Source organism: Pinus tabuliformis, chromosome J, assembly GCF_031772625.1.
Source record: "Pinus tabuliformis cultivar Carrire ecotype Pingquan chromosome J, CPIR1, whole genome shotgun sequence".
Taxonomy (NCBI): domain Eukaryota; kingdom Viridiplantae; phylum Streptophyta; class Pinopsida; order Pinales; family Pinaceae; genus Pinus; species Pinus tabuliformis.
The window spans coordinates 1,471,465,022-1,471,483,787 of NC_142295.1; the positions used below are offsets into that span (position 1 = coordinate 1,471,465,022).

General features: G+C 38.7%; 1 protein-coding gene across 3 annotated transcripts in view; it reads left to right on the forward strand.

Annotated features, from left to right (window-relative positions):
• LOC149232929 (diacylglycerol kinase 1-like) overlaps nt 1–18,766 on the forward strand; it is a 289,276-nt gene that overhangs the window by 97,747 nt on the left and 172,763 nt on the right. For all 3 annotated transcript variants that reach the window (XM_089379555.1, XM_089379556.1, XM_089379554.1), the window contains exon 5: nt 1,982–2,067. In XM_089379555.1, coding sequence (XP_089235681.1) covers nt 1,982–2,067 — 86 coding nt within the window. The remainder of the gene's footprint in view (nt 1–1,981; nt 2,068–18,766) is intronic.

Consider the following 18,766-nt stretch of genomic DNA (forward strand, 5'->3'; position numbering starts at 1 on the left):
AGTTTTTCAGGATTGGGGGATTGCAATGTTTCCATTGAATTTTGCCATGTATTAGGGTATGGCACTCGTATTTAATCAAGAGCACCAATCCCTCTATGTACCTTGATGTTAGTGACATTGGTTGTCGAACTCCTCTATCATGACCCTCCTAAAAATATACGCATCACTCAAACAAAATCTTGACTTGACATGCTATGCTTTTTCTATCTTATGTTAATGCTTAGAGGGTGATATTAATGACAAAGATCCCTATATAGATACAAAGGTAATGACAAAGATACCTATGGATATTAATGCTTGGAGGGTGAAATTAATGACAAAGATCCTGATTTTGCAACAAGACTAAAAAAATAGACATTTCTCGTGGTGGCAAGAGGCCCAAGCATAAGAAATAGATAATAGATTTACTTCTCTTTTCTAGTTTCTAGTAGCTTTTATAACTATTGACTATTTCATATTTATTATGATATTTATTTAAACAATATATGACAATTTAAGTTTGAAGTTGGCAATTATAACTCGTTAGTAATGAATTATGAATATGATGCTTCATGAAAGTTGAAAGTTGTTTCATTTCATTTCATTTTATAACATTTCATTTCATGTTAGATATTATTTGTTGTAATGGTTACACTTAGCTTACAAGTACAACTTTGGTGATCAATGATGATAAATGTTATATATTGAATTTCAAAGCTTGAAACTTTAAGATTGATGAATCATGAGACTCAATATGTTGTATGTTACTATGTTACTAACTTGCGGACGTGGTTGATGAAGATTATAACTTCTAGATGATTGTTGTTATATGGTTCAATCTATGTTTTTTTTATGTTTTTTATATCTAATTCATCATTCTACATGTTTTTGTTGACATATATGTATCAAAAATTAAAAAATATAATATATATATATATATATATATATTTTTTTTTTTTTTAAAATCGCTCCGGGATTCGCTCCCAAACCGGGAGCTTTTGAAAATGGTCGCTCCCGCTCCCCGCTCCCGCTCCCAAGTAACATAGCTATAGAATATGATAGTAAAATACTTGGTTGTAGGAGATTAATTATTTAGGACAATACTTACCTATTTTGATTTTGATTTTGACTTTCCTTCTAATTTTATGATGTTAGATTTCAGGCAGTTTTTTAAACCTTGGAATATACAACACAACTGTTTGTAACTCACCCATCTCCAGATTTGAAGGTTTTGTTTTGAGTCGGTTGCCCTAAGTGGTATCCACAATTCCAAAGAGACTCTTAAAGGTGGCCCTTATTTCTTTTGCACCTTTGTTGTCCTCATGATGAATGAGATGTGGCTTGACATATAAAGTGATAAACATGGCCATAAAGGTGACAAGAAAAGAGCAACTTTAGGAGTGATCCTTTTATAACTTTTTGGGTCTTAGTGGAAGATAACCTAGATAAGAGTGAAATCAGAGATGAGTTTGATAAAGAAGTAAACATAGGATATAGTGCTATGTCAAATTTTCTTCTGATCCAAAATTCTGCATAGGAAAAATATAGGAATAATGATTATATGATCTAGAATGGATGATATTTTCATGTGATAAGGATTTTAGGCTATTGTGGCCATAATTTAAAAATTAATACTACAATGTATAGTTTCATATAGCTTCTGAAGAAATGGTAGGTTAAAGCTGTTCATCTGTAAAAAGGTGCTGCATTTTTTTTTCTTATATCTAGAGTTTGTTGATATTTTGGAGCATGACACACACATATATAGCTGCAGTGTAATTATAGTAATGACTTGGGATGTTGTGACATACATTATATCTAATACCATGTTCCTTTTCTTGAAAACTAGCTTAGTCTGTTATAGAATAGTTTGACTGAAATTTAGTTTCTGTGGCAAATGAAAGTAAGTGTCCCTGATTTTGTATTTGAGTTGTTGGATTCTAGCTTCTACTATTAGCTTTAAGAATCATCTCAATAACCTCCTGTGTATACTGTCTTTCAGGGAAAGAAGAATCCTGGCACTGATCATGAATCTGTGAAGAGATTCTTGGAAAAGGTCAAGAAGGCAAAAATTATGCAAATTGACAGGTGTTTTGTTCTTCTGAATCTTCTAGTTTTCTTTATAATGTTAATTGCAAGATGTTTTTTTGGATTTGGCATAAATGATTGTCATTGTTGATATCATGTAGTCACCTTCTTAAATAAATAGACAAATACCAAAAACTTGATAAAAGACGACAATTATGACAAGCGCATAATATGATATTGCAAATAGAAAACAAATGAAGAGTTCTAAAGAATTTTTCTATGATAGGATCACCTATGTGGATGCTAGTGCTTGATCCTTGGGTGATGTAGTCCAAGGGTGTTAATTTTAGATTAACATGTTCTTTGCTTATGAGAGATACTTCAATAGTCCATATTAACCCATTCATTATTCATAAGTAATCACTAGAATCATTATCATATTGACAGAAACTAAAGAAAAAACATATGAAACAAAGGCAGAAGACAAGCCAAGACAAGAGGACACAATAATATGGCTCAAGCCAGGGAAAAAACCCCAAGATGGGGAAAACCCTTGAACAATTCTTCTTATTATCAATATCAAATGTTCAGCAGAGGGAGAGTACAATACTTTAAAGTCAAAATGACTTGTCAATGAGGAGATCCAATGTCACTGCCCTACACAAGTAGAAGGCCTAATCAATAGGCTGAAATTTATGCATTCTGTCACAGAGATCAGATGGTACCTTCCTGAAGCGAGATCTGGTTAGGGCTTCTTGTAAAACGCTGTTGTCCTACTTAACTGTTCCAAAAACCCTTCATCTCAACTGCGGCTTACTTTGGTCAACATGATGGTACCCTTCGCTGGTTGAACAAAACCCTGGACATGTATCTCGGCCTCTTTATGAGGGTGAATGCCTGTGGCCCCTTTCTGAAGCAACGGATCTGAAATGCGGCCTTACTTTGGTGGGAGATTCTGCCTCTTATTGTCCACAAGCCAGTCCTCAAATTCGGCCCACCTTTCAGCTATTGAAATGAGACTTGCAATGCCCATACAAAAGAGACCAGATTTCTCCTTAAGATCAGCGGCTACCCTATGTGAAGCATCTCGGCCTAGTTGCAGAAGAAGAACCCAAAAACAGGACAGTCCTTCGTCCTCCTTGAGCACGACTGCCTCAAACATACATTGGAGACCTTTTGGATGATGCAAATGAGGTGGGAGGATGCCTATATATATACAAATAGACATGACGATTTGTCCTTATGGAGGTGAGGCTGACCGACCTTGACACTTGGAGGCAAATTCGAATTTCAAATTTTCAATTTTCCCGTCTTGATAAGGTCATGACTTGTAGAATTTATTTTGAATAAATAAATATTTTCCTTATCCAAATTCAGTGATCTTTGGGTCGATTTTAGTCCTCTCGAAAAGAGGAATTCAATGCCATAATTATCTTCTTCAAAAGACCTGTTCAAAGTGGAATTTGGCCTTAGTTGCCAATTTTAACACTCCCTCTCAACTAGGGAGAATTCCACATGCCAATCCATTTATTATCATGCCATCCTGTCATCATGAATCATCTATGCATCTCGTCTCAACTCTGCTGAACACTGATATAGATAATAAAGAAGAATTGATCGAGAGTGAGTCACAAGACCTTGCCACTCTCCACTGACAAAAGTCAGTCCACATAACCAATGGGTAAACTCAAATCAGACTTGATCCCAAGTGTAGAGTTCAGGCTTCTGTGGTCCATATCAAGTTTGTGAGAGATTTTTCAGCGAACATCACATGGGATACCAGCTGTCGACGCGTTTCGAACCAACTAGTGTGGTTCATCGTCACTTGTCCTGACGATGAACCACACTGGTTGGTTCGAAACGCGTCGACAAATGGTATCCCATGTGATGTTCGCCGAAAAATCTCTCACAAACTTGATCCCAAGTGATCAAGTTGAAGAAACATCATTCATCCTAGACATAGGGAGTATGGCAATACACGATGCGTCCATCGGCAGTGCTATGGTCCCTATCCACTTTTCCCAACTCATTGGCCAGATGAGAGGTACTTCCCATGTGTCCTAGACTACATGGGTAGGATGATACTGTAGTAATAGTAGGGAAAGAATAAATCACATGCTACTCACAACCATATGTAGGGAAAGGATGAACGACATCCTACAGTCACACATCAAAACCATCGTAGGGAAAGGATAAACCACATCCTACACGTATGCAAATCACTGATAGTAGGGAAAGGATGAACCATTTCCTACATGCATGCCAACCAACAATAGTAGGAAGGATTCTACATGTGGGGAAAGGATGAACCACATCCCACCGACATGTCAAACATCGATCATAGGGAATGAACATCCTACACGTGGGGAAAGGATGAATCACTTCCCATTGACATGTCCATGGTGTCGTCTACCGAGGTGGAGGAATTGCTTGAACAACCAAAAGTGGCGGAATCTGGGCAAAAAAATTTCAAGAAATCTTGCAGTAGCAGTGTTTGAATCATGTTTTTGATGGTGGAAATGGATTCAACACCATAAAAAACCTCCGGGGCAACCAAAATCTTGAAGTTTGACAACTGTAACCTGTATTTACAAAAATTATTGCCCGATTTTATCAAAATATTGCTGGAATTTCCATGATTTTCAGGGCGAAAAAGCAGTCTGGTTAGACCACTGCCATGTCCATATGTGACAACAAGTAGATGCCTATATGCATCTCTGACTACGATACCTGCAGGAGAAGGTGAACCACTCATCTTGCTCATATACCACAGGAGAAGGTGAACCACTCATCCTATGCATATGTCACCAATAGTAGGGGAAGGTGAACCACTCACCCTACACACGTGTTATCAATCGTAGGGGAAGGTTAACCACTCACCCTACACATGTCATCTGTCACAGGGGAAGGTGAACCACTCACCCTATGGTTGCGGCTCCTAGCTCAAGAAATACCCCAAGCCCCCAGGAGCTCCTGGAGCTCAGTGCTCAATTAGGAGTTATCAATCGTAGGGGAAGGTGAACCACTCACCCTACACACATGTCATCTGTCACAGGGGAAGGTGAACCACTCACCCTGTGCATCACACACCTATAGGGGATGGTGAACCACTCACCCTATGGTCGCTCCTAGCTCAAGAAGTACCCCAAGCCCCCAGGATCTCTTGGAGCTCAGTGCTCAATTAGGATCCTCATAGCAGGATCTTTCCACGACTCCCAACCTATTTTTGAAGGAAGATAAACTTACCAAGAGGCTTAGCGAAGATGACAGTAACCTGTACATCCATCTTGAAATGATGGAGCTTGATTGGTCCCAGCTATATCATATCCCAAATAAAGTGGTACCTGAAGCCAAAATGCTCGGAGTGGTTGTGGAACATGGGATTCTTAAAAGGAATGAACCCCACTCTATAATATACAACGAAGGTTTTCTCAAATGGTTCACTGAAGAGCTACCTAAAATGGCTTCATAGTAAGTCATGTTTACTGTTTTATACATTCAACCTCAACGGAGCTTCCAGACTTCAGTCTTTCATCCATGAAATGAGGTGAATTATAGCACCTTACCATTCTTCATACTGTCACTTAGCAATTTTCGATAGTGTACCTCAGACCACCCACAAGATGTCTGAATCCGGATCAGCAACTTCTCCATATTATCAGACCTTTAGGCTAAGGAAGAAATCAACTCCCTCTGAATCATAGCTCCCTCTGAATATTGGAAAAGAAACCTTGCCCATCGAGTCATCTGCAACCAGTTATTAGTCCTTATGACCTTTGACATGGACAACCTTCTTGAAATAATCATTGGGCAAGAGGAGTTATCAATCCATTCGACCATTTCTGCATGAAGAGGAGCTGACACATAGCTTTTCCCAGATTTCTGAAATACTTCTACTCCCTTTGATCCTCTTGGAGGAGGTTTCGACGATATGGTTGGAAAGGCTGGAGGAAGTCTGTCATCAACTACTGCTCAGGTTCAATCACATCAGCATAGAGAAAGGACAAGAGCACTGCAACCATCTCCTTTTCTTGGTCCAGCCTATCTATTGCCATGGAGATAAAAATAATGGTGATGGCTTGTACAGTAGCTGCTGAAGCCACATTGACAGTAGAAAATATTTCTTAATTGATCCAACCTTTTTCTTTGCATTCCTCCAGAGACTCGGATATAGATTCACCCACCAGGTGGTAAGGTTCTATCATAGATTGAGTTATTGTGATCAAAATGCACATCCCCATCTATGACTAGAAATCTTTGCCATCACATCTTCTTCTGTACTTCATGATCGAAGGCCTGTAATGGGATGCCAAGTTCTTGTAACTGTTCTTCAAGAATGAAGACCCCTAAGGTACTTCACCCCTTATCCAAGATGCCAAAGACGAAGGTACTGCAATAGCTAGTGCATATAAGAACTATGTATACAGGTTCAATTTAACAGAGTTCTAGCTGATTGATAGAACATATTGAATCATGGAGATTGATGCACAAAATTCAGTCATAGTAGAACTTAGATATGCCAAGCAATTATTACTGTTGATACTGTGAGAATACTGAGGTGTCAAGCTGGTTTACTTCCAATAATACGTTCCAGGTCATGGATACTATTATTATTTAGGAAATGCCTTGTATTTGCAACTATGATTTTGCTCTAGACAACTTGAGGTGACAAACTGGAGATTTCCTTCAGAACTTAGAACATTTTCAACTGTGATCATAACATGATAATTTTATGTTGATAGGGCTACGAGAGAATTTTGTCCTGAAGACATTGATTTACACATCTCTGCTTAACAAATCCTAAAGTATGCTGTCCACTGTCCAACATTTCACCATAGATGTCAGATCATTTGAACGTCAATATAATTTTTGATCTCTTCTGTAATGAAGAGCTGCATATAAATTTACTGATAGGCTGCTACTACACAAACGATGCTGGAGGAGAGTCTTTGAATCGAACTTCCAGATTCTATGCAAAGTTGATTTCAGATTTGACTCTTCTTTTAGGGCCACAACTTATATGCCAGGAAGTTTTAATCACATTATACCATAATGAAACACACCTGTACTAATCTCTGTCCTTGATTGCTTAGGATTGTGACGAAGGAGGGTTCAAACAGAAGCAATATATCAAAGGTGACTGCAGCTTGAGTAACCAGATTGCTTCAAAACTTTAGGCTCATTGTGATACAACCTTGATGTGATCACAACAGTCTCAGGACCAAAAATTTATTCTTCAACCACAGACTTCAATTTCAAACACGTACCTTGTGATGCATGTTTCAAAGATAAACATGGTCTAGGATTTGTGAATCAAGTAGAGAGAATTCCTCAACAATGAACAACAGGGATCCAAGCCCTACTTAGATAGGGAGTCCGAAGATTCATGTTGTTTCTAGCTCCTTCACAACGTGGACTGCTTCAGAAGTCTGTCTTGATGAAGGGCTAATCCTTATCATAATTCTGAACTTCAATGCTTCAACTACAACCTCATCAAGAGGGCTGCAGGCATATGAACTGTCTTATAGATGATACTCGGTCTTCTTCAAAGTGGTATTCTTTATGGATGTTCCTTATAATACCACAAGCCAGAATTTGATGGATTCATCTCTAAGAGAATGAGATTTGAGACTAGATCCTTTTAAGCAATAGTATGATGCTGCCATTTATCGAACTGTTGCACCAATGTTATTGAGCCACGTGAGTGAGTGAGTATCACAGTGAGTAACTTAGAGAGCAAGTGTCATAATACAGAGCATCAAAATCGAATTATGAATTGTAGAGTAAACCATCATATTGATGTGCCTGAGACTGTACCAATTACTGAGATATGGATGCCAAGAATATATGTAAAGAGTGGAGATCAACCATCACATATTGTAGTGAAATAAATGTATATAACAGAGCCTGAGGCTATGCGCAGAAGATGCTTATGTGAAGTGAGACTATAGCTCAAAGATTATAACGCAAATACGGTATATATTATACAGAGGATATGTTAATGTAAGGAGGCTATAAAAAGGATGCAAAGACTTGACATTATGATCAAATCATACCGAAGTGAGAGACTTTTCATCATGTAGAAGTCCATTATGGGGATCGAGAGCAGATCTAAAGCAACCAAGGGAAACAGAGTGTAGACGGGATAGAATAGATCTGTCGAGACAATGAAGTAGTGTGGATTCCAGATTATGCTGCCATCATCTGAGGATCATGTTGAACCTCAAGACCTTTTCAAATCAAACCTTCTAAAATCTTTCTGTATAAGGAGCCCAGGACTGTGATTTTCTGAACAATAAACTCGGCCTTGAGAGGGATTATTGAATCAACGCTTCGATCTTTTAGGTCAGGATTTGTATGCCCCTCAGAAATCTTTGTTTTACTTTAATAAGATCCAAGACTTTCCAGAATTTAACAAGGAGCTCAGTCTCTGAAGCCTAGAACATAGGTGATATTTTTCCTTGCTAGGGCCAGTGATCTGACTGATCTTGATGAGGAGACCACGCAGAATTATCAACAAACCTGTCAGAGATTGATCTTACTCTTGCTTGGGATTGACCTCTCTTGGCTCTGATACCATGTTAATTTTGGATTAACATGTTCTTTGCTTATGAGAGATACTTCAATATTCCATATTAGCCCATTCATTATTCATTAGTAATCACTAGAATCATTATTATATTGACATAAACTGAAGAAATGACATATGCAACAAAGTCAAAAGACAAGCCAAGACAAGAGGACACAATAATATTGCTCAAGCCAGGGAAAAACCCCCAAGATGGGGAAAACCCTTGAACAATTCTTCTTATTATCAATATCAAATGCTCAGCAGAGGTAGAGTACAATACTTTAAAGTCAAAATGACTTGTCAGCAAGGAGATCCAATGTCACTTCCCTACACAAGTAGAAGGCCTGATCAACACGCTGAAATTGATGCATTTTGTCACAAAGATCAGATGGTACCTTGCTGAAGCGAGATTTGGTTAGGGCTTCTTGTAAAACGTTGTTGTCCTACTTAATTGTTCCAAAAACCCTTCATCTCAACTGCGACTTACTTTGGTCAACATACCTCGTTGGTTGGATAGAACCCTAGACATGTATCTCGGCCTCTTTATGAGGGTGAACACTGTTTTAAAAAATGGCCAAGCCGACTCCGACTTGGTCGAGACAGACCGAGCCATTGCTTGGTCGGGTCGGCTTGGTTGCCGACACAGATCGGCTGGCCGGGTTGTTACTGAGTTGGTGATTGACTCAGCCGGCTTGGTAACAATCCGGCTGGCTCGGTCGAGCCTGAGTTAACTTTGCCGGCTTGGTCACCGTGGCAAATTGACGGCCTGCAATTTTTTTGGGGTGAAAAATGGACCCCACAGCCAATTCTAATTTGGCTTAGGGTTATTTTGAGGTCCATTTACCTCTCCCAATCCTATAAAAGCTACCCAACCCCTCTCATTTCCTCACAGCTATCTCATTGCATTTGTGTGAGAATTTGTGAGGAGTTTGTTTTTGCAGCAGCAGTGAGGAGTCTTAGGCAAGCATTGGAGCAACAGTGAGGAGCTTCTTGGGTAGCCACTGGTGCAACATTGAGGAGTTGGTTTATTGGAGCAGCATTGAGGAGGCGATTTGTGCCTAGAGGTATTTTTTTTTCACTTCTAAAATCTGTTTTTGCTTATTTTTGTTGTTGTTGTTGCAAATATGGAAATTGAAAAGAGTGTTTTTTGTAAAAGAAATAAACTCTGAAGCAATGCTATTTTTTTGTTTTCATTTTCAGATTTTTTTCCTTTCATTTCCAAGTCAAAAAATGGCTCCTAGAGTGAAAGATGCTGCTTGGGCATATGCCGAAATGGTTGATAATCAAATGCATTGCAAATTTTGCCACAGAAAAATTAAGGAGGGTCCTGGGGGCATTCATAGGCTGAAACAACACTTGGCAGGTATTAGAGGCCAAATTACTCCATGTGAATCACCACAAATTGGGGAGATTAGGAAGGAGTTGTTAAATAGTTTTGAGAAGTTTCAGGAAGAAAATGTTAAGAAAAAAGAAATAGAGGCTGAAATTGGGAGGAAGAAGAGTATACAACAAATGATGGCTACCAACCTCCATTTTGATTTTGAGGGTTCATCATCTATCCCTTATACTAATGCATCCAACCCCTTCCACTATGTTCCTCCCTCTTTGGAGTCCATGCAAGAAAAAAAGGGTAAGGGTAAAATGAAAAAGAAGGGTGATATGAATATCAAAAGTTATTTCACTGTCACACCCTCCTCTCCATCAGATGCACATGGTCCTCAAGCTAGTAGAAGTCATATGCAACCCACTTTAGATGACCATTGGAAGAAAGAATTGAGGGAGACTGCTTGTGATTACATAGCTAGATGGTGGTATGATGCTGATATCCCCTTCAATGCTTCCCATTCACCATATTATGAGCCTATGTTTGATGCCGTATTTGTTGCTGGAAAGGGCTTCAAAGGCCCTATTATGCATGAGTTAAGGGGGTCTCCTTTGTGGAAAGAAATTTCCTCCATTGATGAGTATTTGAATGATTTCAAAAAATCATGGGCAAAAATAGGATGTACCATCATGTCAGATGGATAGACTGATCAAAGGAATCGTACCATCATAAACTTTCTTATCTTTTGTCCACAGGGAACCATGTTTCTAAAACCAGTGGATGCATCTGATAGGGTGAAAGATGGAGAATCGTTGTTTCAGCTATTGGATGAGGTTGTTGAGGAGGTGGTGGTGGCTAATGTTGTTCAAATCATCGCAGATAATGCCTCTAACTTTGTTCTTGAGGGTAAACAGTTAGAGGAAAACCACAAAACCATCTTTTGGACCCCATGTGCTGCACATTGCATAGGCCTCATGCTTGAGGATATTGGCAAATTAGATTGGGTCAAGAACACTGTAGATCATGCCAAAAGCATAACAAAATGTATCTACAACCATTCATGGATTTTGAGCCTGATGAGGAGACACACAGGGGAGGGGGTAGCGATATTATTAGGCCTGCCGTCACTAGATTTGCAACACATTTTTCACATTGCAATTTATGCTTTCCCAACATAGAAACTTGCAAAACATGTTTTCAAGTGATGAATGGAATGAAAACTAGTGGTCTCACAAATAGGATGGCAAAGATTTGTAAAAGAAAGTTAATGAAGAATATTTTGGAAAAAGGAAACAAAGATTGTGAAGGTTGCTGAGCCATTGGTTAAGGTGTTGCGATTGGTGGATGGGGAAAGATTGGCTATGGGCTTCATTTATGAGGCTATGGATCAAGCAAAGGAGCAAATAAAGACAACATTTAAGGATAGAGAGGCTAAGTACGGGCCCATTTGGGAAATCATTGATGAAAGACGGAACAATCAACTTCATCACCCTATACATGCAACTGGGTATTTTTTTAACCCAAGGTATCATTATAAAGCTCTTGAGGTAGGAGCTTTGGGTGGGGAGGTTAGAGATGGATTGATTGACTGCATTGATTGCATGATCCCATTGGAGAGTGATCAGCTACAGATACACCGACAAGTCACTTGTTTTTGCAAAGCCACAGGTACCTTTGGCAAGAACCTAGCAAAGTTTGCGAGGGAAGCAGATGAGCCAAGTAAACAAAAATTTCAATCTTCAAAGTCTTATTTTGTTAAATTAGTTTATAATTTGAAAGTTGATTGTTGGATATAATTTGTTTAGCTAAATCATTACACTACTATGTTTTTTGCGGCACAATGGTGGGAGGGTTTTGTTAACCATTATCTTCAATTGCAGAAGTTTGCAAATAGTATTTTGAGTCAAACTTGCAGTGTTACTGGGTGTGAGCGCAATTGATTTGTCTTTGAGAGGATTCACACGAAGAAGAGAAATCATTTGGATCAAAAACGGCTAAATGATCTAGTCTATGTCCAATACAACCTCCGGCTTAGATGCAACCAATTGCTGAACAAAAGACTTGATTCAAATCCCATTCTGTTGGAAGATATTGATCCAACATCAGATTGGGTAGTGGAGAGTCATCCAACAAAGTTTGATTTTGACGAGGATCTTGATTTGGATTTACAGATGGAGGCATCACTTGAACAAAATGTTCAGTTGAATGCAGATCCACTTGTACTAGCCTCAGGCTCAGCCCCAAGTCTTCCAGTTGCAGGCGCTTCCTCTGCTTAGCCACGACGGAAGCACATATCTCATTTATCTCAGCGTGCAGCTGCTGCACAACTTGCTAGTGCTACCATTTCTACAGTTGTAGTTGGAGATGATGATGATGAGGAGCCATGGGTTTCCTTGTTTGACTTTGATTCAGAGTCTGAGCCAGATGACGTTGGCTCCTCTAGTAGTAGCCAGTAGTACTGGTGACTAGTGATGTTTTACAGTTTATTTTTGTTGTAGAGGCCATTTAGAGCCTCCTTGGTTATGTGTTTTTGTTTTGATCTTTGTATCATGTATGTATTGGATAGTGCATTGGGCGCCATTTTGATATAATGGATATATTCATGAGCTTACTTTGATCATATGTTGTCTTCTCTCTATATTCTAAAGCTTTGTGTTTGGAAACATGAATGAAAATCTTTAAAATTATGTTTTTTTATAAAAAGATAAATATTTAATGTACTTTTTACAACGACTGAGTCATTGAAATCAAACCGGCCGAGTATATAACGAGTCGGAGTCGGAGTTGGAGTTTTAAAACATTGGGGTGAATGCCTGCAACCCCTTTCTGAAGCAACGGATCTAAAATGCGACCTTACTTTGGTGGAAGATTTTGCCTCTTATTGTCCATAAGACATTCCTCAAATTTGGCCCACCTTTCAACTATTGAAATGAGACTTGCAATGATGAATTTTCCCATACAAAAGAGACCATATTTCTCCTTAAGATCAACGACTACCCTACGTGAAGCATCTCGGCCTAGTTGCAAACAAAGAACCCAAAAATAGGATAGTCCTTTGTCCTCCTTGAACACGACTACCTCAGACATACATTGGAGACTTTTTTGGATGATGCAAATGAGGTGGGAGGATGCCTATATATATACAAATAAACATGATGATTTGTCCTTATGGAGGTGAGGCCGACCTTGAAATTGGAGGCAAATTCGAATTTCAAATTTTCAATTTTCCCGCCTTGATAAGGTCATGTGACCTGTAGAATTTCTTTTGAATAAATAAATATTTTTGTTATCCAAATTCGGTGATCTTTAGGTCGATTTTAGTCCTCTCGAAAAGAGGAATTCAATGCCATAATTATCTTCTTCAAAAGACTTGCCCAAATTGGAATTTGGCCCTAGTTGCCAATTTTAACAAAGGGAAACCTACTAATGGAAATATCAAACCCTAGTATGGACTCTAGAGTAAGGGCGAAAAAAACTAGTTTGCAAAACCTTAACTATCACTTTATGAGGGGATAAAGTCATGAAGAGAGCTTAACATGAAGATAATTAAAGGGATTGTCATACATTCTTTAGTTAAGACTTGCAATACTTCACCGAGATTCCATAGAAAAATACTCAATTAAACTAGCACATAGAAACCCTAGCAACAACCATTCAAAAGATAATCAACAATAAAATACTTACAAGATATGCATGAACAAGTCCTTTATTATCCCAAAGTGATGTCTCCACAACAAGAGCTAGTTTCCAAAAGCAAATTACACACAATAGATCACATCTCCACAATAATACAAGCCACAATCGCTAGGTCGAAATCCTCTAGGGAGGCCGAAATACTCCACAAGTGATGATGAGATACAACAATGAGGTGACGTCTATTTATATGAGGTCTACCTCAATTAATTTTAGCTGTTGAAATTGCTAAAACAAGTTTGACATCAAATAAACCTTGGGCTACAAGCCAACTCACTAGGTCATTGCTAAAACATGTCAAAAGTGTCCACATGTGTGAGATGAAGACTCATAGATGCTAATGTCATGCCCTTCTTGGGCTCCAATTGCCATGTCAGGATCATCCAAAATTTGAGGAATATTACTGAAATCCACTTCAAATTGTCCTCTGGAGTCCAAAATGCAACTGAGGTACCACCATGTCATCTCCATGGGTCTCCAGTGGTCAAAACATGGCCTTCTCTCTCTAGTGTTAGGGCTTCATTAGGTGCAACAAGCCTTCCTTAGTCTCTCATGGAAGACCATCCTCATTTGGGCTCTGAATCACAACTTGCTCATTAGGTAGTGTCAAGGCCAGCCCGGGGGCATGCTGGGTCCAATAGTGCAATCATAAAGAATTCTTTGTGCTGGGTCAATGTAGATTAACGCCCTAGGTCTTGAGGGTGCTATGGGACATGTATCATTTGCTCAAGTCATCATAAGGCCTAACACTCTCAAAATTGCATTTGTTAAGTCATCTATCTCTCTAAAAGGCCTCAGTACCTGTGGAGTGGGTGCCCTCAAGTCTTGCGCTGCTGTGGACTACCTGACAAAACCTAGGGGGTTACCCATTTTGGTGGGTAATAAAGCCTATGCATTAGGATCCGTGAAGTGCATTAGGATACTTAATTTTGCTGAGAACTATGAGACTACCATGTGGAGAACTAAATTGTACTGTACCACGACCAAGAAGATGCATATTGACTTTGAGACATAAACATGTGGAAATGACATAGGTGCGTATAGGATATGGGCTGGAAAAGCCCTAAATAGTGTAATCAACCCCACAAAGCCAATGGATTTCATAAACCATGTGTCCCAATAGATCCATCTCAAGACCTCCAATCCTATCCAGGACGAAAGAAATTGAGAGTGGGGACTAAAGGGATGGGGCATTGCTGACCATAAGAGTTCTAGGATACCATATACATGATCATTTGATGGCCCAGAAGGCTCCATAGTTGCATCTCATTTGTCTTAGATTGTTGTTGTCATGAAAATATAGAGTATCTCCCAAGAGATAACAGGGTCCTAAGGTACGACGAGTACAACCCGCCGTGTGGAAAATGATATGAACTCAAGCTCTACATAAAGCTCATCTAGTTAGGACCCAACAATGCGCATCCTCATTAGATATAAAATGATCACCAATAAGAATAACAATCATTGAGGTGCTTTTACCTTTGAATAAACCCTCAGATGGTGTGCCAGAGTCAATAAGGAATGATCTATTGGGAAAGTGGCAATAATGAAATCCTTTTGGATAGCACAAAGCATAAAATCTTGTAGTACAAGTGTGTAATGTCATATCATTTGTGTAGATGAGGTGCAAGACCAAGAACAACTAATTCAACAACAAATGAAATAAGGGAGTAGACAATGAAATGTCTCAAGATAGCTCCTATAGTCTCTTCCAGACTACCCATGCCTACTCTGATTAGGGGACTAGTGATACAAGCTTGACAATAGGTGACCTTGTAATAAAGGAATTTGCTGTCATGTAAAATCAGATTTGACAGTTTCAACTTTAGGAAATGTTATTAGTTGAAAATGATAGAAAAATCAATAAGAGGAAGAACTTAAAGGGTACTCCAACATCAACAAGGGGCCATTATGTTCATCTATCAATTTTAAGGCCATCGATAGAGCAAATAAAACAACATACATAGAAAAGGACAACACTATATACTTTCAAGAATTCATAAATATCTCTAAAAACTTTCAAAAATTTATAAACGCCATCATTTTTTGGGTAACCAACAATACATGGCTATAACTTGTACAACGCTAAGATACAGGTTTCAAAAATGCAGGATTCATTCATCAAAGAAAACCTCTAGAGAAGGTGGTACTTTTTTAAGTATCTTTTGTAAAAATCATCGATTTGATTGATTCTATTCATATATAGACCCAAGAGTTACATTTCCATTCCCTATAGGATAAAATGAGGAGTTTGTGTATACCAAATTGTTAAAATTGGCAACTAGTGCCAAATTCCACCTTGGAACAACTCATTTGATGGAGATGATGGTTGCAATAAATTCCTCTTTTCGCGAGGACCAAAATTGATATAAAGATCATCCAATTTGGATAAGAAGTGTTTTTGAATTATCCCCACGCATGTGCAAATTGTAAAGGTCGGCCACATCATCATGTAGGCTCATGAAGCCCAATGGACGTGACTCTTGACCCTCAACGACTTGTATAATTACAAGTGCCCTCTCACCTCATTTGGCATCATCATCACATACATATCTTCTCTTTCCTTTTCGCATTGGTTCATACAACTATTGGGCAAATCTTCTCTCACATGTGTGACAGAAGGACGAATTTTCTGGGCAAATTGTAGGGCAGAATTTCAGGATTGTTGCAGGAGTTTGAACAACGCTGAACGAGCACTTTGACTCATTCCTTGATTGCGATTTTTGTGGGAAAATTTCGTTTTTGGCAGACCATATAGTTTGGCACAAGAACAAAGAATTTTTGGGCACTTTGACCACAGGGCTGACTACAGGGTTGGCCGCATAGTTGACCAAGTTTGACCACAATTTTCAAGACTATTTTGGGCTGACTTTAACCACCTTATTAGGCCGAATTTGATCGGGTATGACCGAGTTCCAAAAAGTAAGATTTGCTGCAACATTGACCATCTTTGACTTTCTGGTTAGGGTTGAATTTCACTGCAGATCTGATAGGGTTGTTTTGACTGTGATTTGGCAAGTCAAATTTTCACTTTTGTACTCTCTCTCTCCGCTGAACATTTGATATAATAATAAGAAGAATTGATCAAAGGGTTTTCCCCATATTGTGGTTTTTCCTTGGCATTCGCCAAATCTAGTGTCCTCTTGTATTGGCTTGTCTTCTGCATTTTGTTTCTTGTTCTATCTACTTTTACTGTCAATGTGATTAATGTGTTTGCTATTGAAAACTAAATTGGAAATTGTCATTGGGATGCTAAAGGAACATTGAAGTAATTGTGCTAAGCATAGAACATAAATTTTTTATCTAAAATTAACATGGTATCAAAGCTCAGGTGAAGACGAAGCCCAAGCAAGAGAGAGAAACGAAATCACTAAGGGAGAGCTGTTAGACAAGATTATTGGACTAGCTTCAATGGCTACTACATCTTACTTCAAATTTGAGGATAAGCTCAAAGACAAATTTGACTATCATGCATGGAAGATGACTTTGGATTTGACTTTAGAAGAGCATGATGCCATGGACTATGTGCAGGGAAGAGTGGTAGAGCCTCCTTCAAATGCACCTGTTGTTGCAAAGACGAAGTACAAGAAAGATGAGGTCAAAGATAAAATAATTATCATAGATTCCATTAAAAAATATTTGCTGCCTATATTTCCAATTTGGGAACATCTAAGGAGATGTATGATACGCTGATTGGGATGTTCAAAGTAAACAATGCAAATCAAGTCCTCTTTGTAGAAATTTCTGTTTTCCCACCCCGGTTTTCAGTTTCTCCTTATTTCTCCCATGTAGTTAAATGCCCATTCCCATAACCATACATTTAACAGACTAAAAAAAATAAATATTGCTCAAAACACAAATTCTGGAAATTTTTCAGAATGCTGGAAATTGCAGAATTAAAAATCAGCAATCAAAAACAGCCATTAAAACACATTAAAACACTGATATTTTTGGTCAACTTGACCCTGGAAAAACCCCCTACAACTCTTGGGGAAAACCAGTTTGAGAGCTCTTCTTCATTTCTGAAAATTGCCTTTTTACAGTGAGAATTATTCAGCAAAAAAATCAGCAAGCAAATTTACAACTTATCTCCTTTCCCGTGCCTCATAGCAATCTGGAAATTACAGCAAACAGGACAGCAATAAATGTTGTACGGCCTCCGTTTTGTGTGCAGAAAAATCAGCAAACTGCTCCTCGATTTTTGTGCAAAAATCTGCCTTTCACTATGTGCTGAATCAACTGTACAAATCTGCTCAACTGCTGCCTTGGAATGTGTGCCAAGCTGCTGTCTCCTTCTCCTCCCTGCTCAGAAATCTCTCTTGCTCTCTTGCTCTCCTTCTTCCAATCTTCTCATGAAAGAATGAATGACCTTTTCCTCCTTTAATATAACTCCAAGTGATTTTTGGGTGATCCAAGTGACTTTTGGGTGATCTCTAAATCCAATGGCTGAAACAAATTTAGATCAATGGCTGAGATTAAATGCTCATTTAAATCTCACTTTCTATTTTTTAATTCACCCCACTTTAATAAAGACCCACTTAGTCATTTATTTCCAAAGTCACTTTTCCTTTCTAATTTTTCATTGACTTTATAAAAGTCACTTTAAAATTAGACTTAATAACTTTATCACTTAAAGTCACTTTTAAATTAGATTTAACTTTATAAAATTATAAAGTCACTTTAGGAGAAAAAATTAAATTCTTTTGGACACTTTTCCCTAGGCCAAAGATCAAAGCCTAAGGGAACCACCTGTCCTCCGGTACCAAATTTCAACACTCCCTCTTACCGAGGAAGGTATTCCAAACCACACCCATCTTGTCCCTGAAGTAGACATGCTTGCCCTGTGGCAAGGCTTTGGTAAGGATATCTGCAACCTGCTCATCAGTGGAAATATACTCAAGCTTCACAGCTCCCTTCTGAACATAGTCTCTGATGAAATGATATCTGATCCCGATATGCTTTGACCTGTCATGAAATACTGGATTCTCCGTGAGTTTAATGCAACTCTGATTATCACAGTAAATCGCTGAAGGTCTCAACGGCTGACCAAATAAGCCAAACAACATCTTGCGAAGCCAGATAGCCTCACAACTAGCTACACTGGCTGCCATATACTCTGCTTCCGCTGAACTCAGTGCTACTGACTGTTGCTTGCGGCTGAACCATGACAC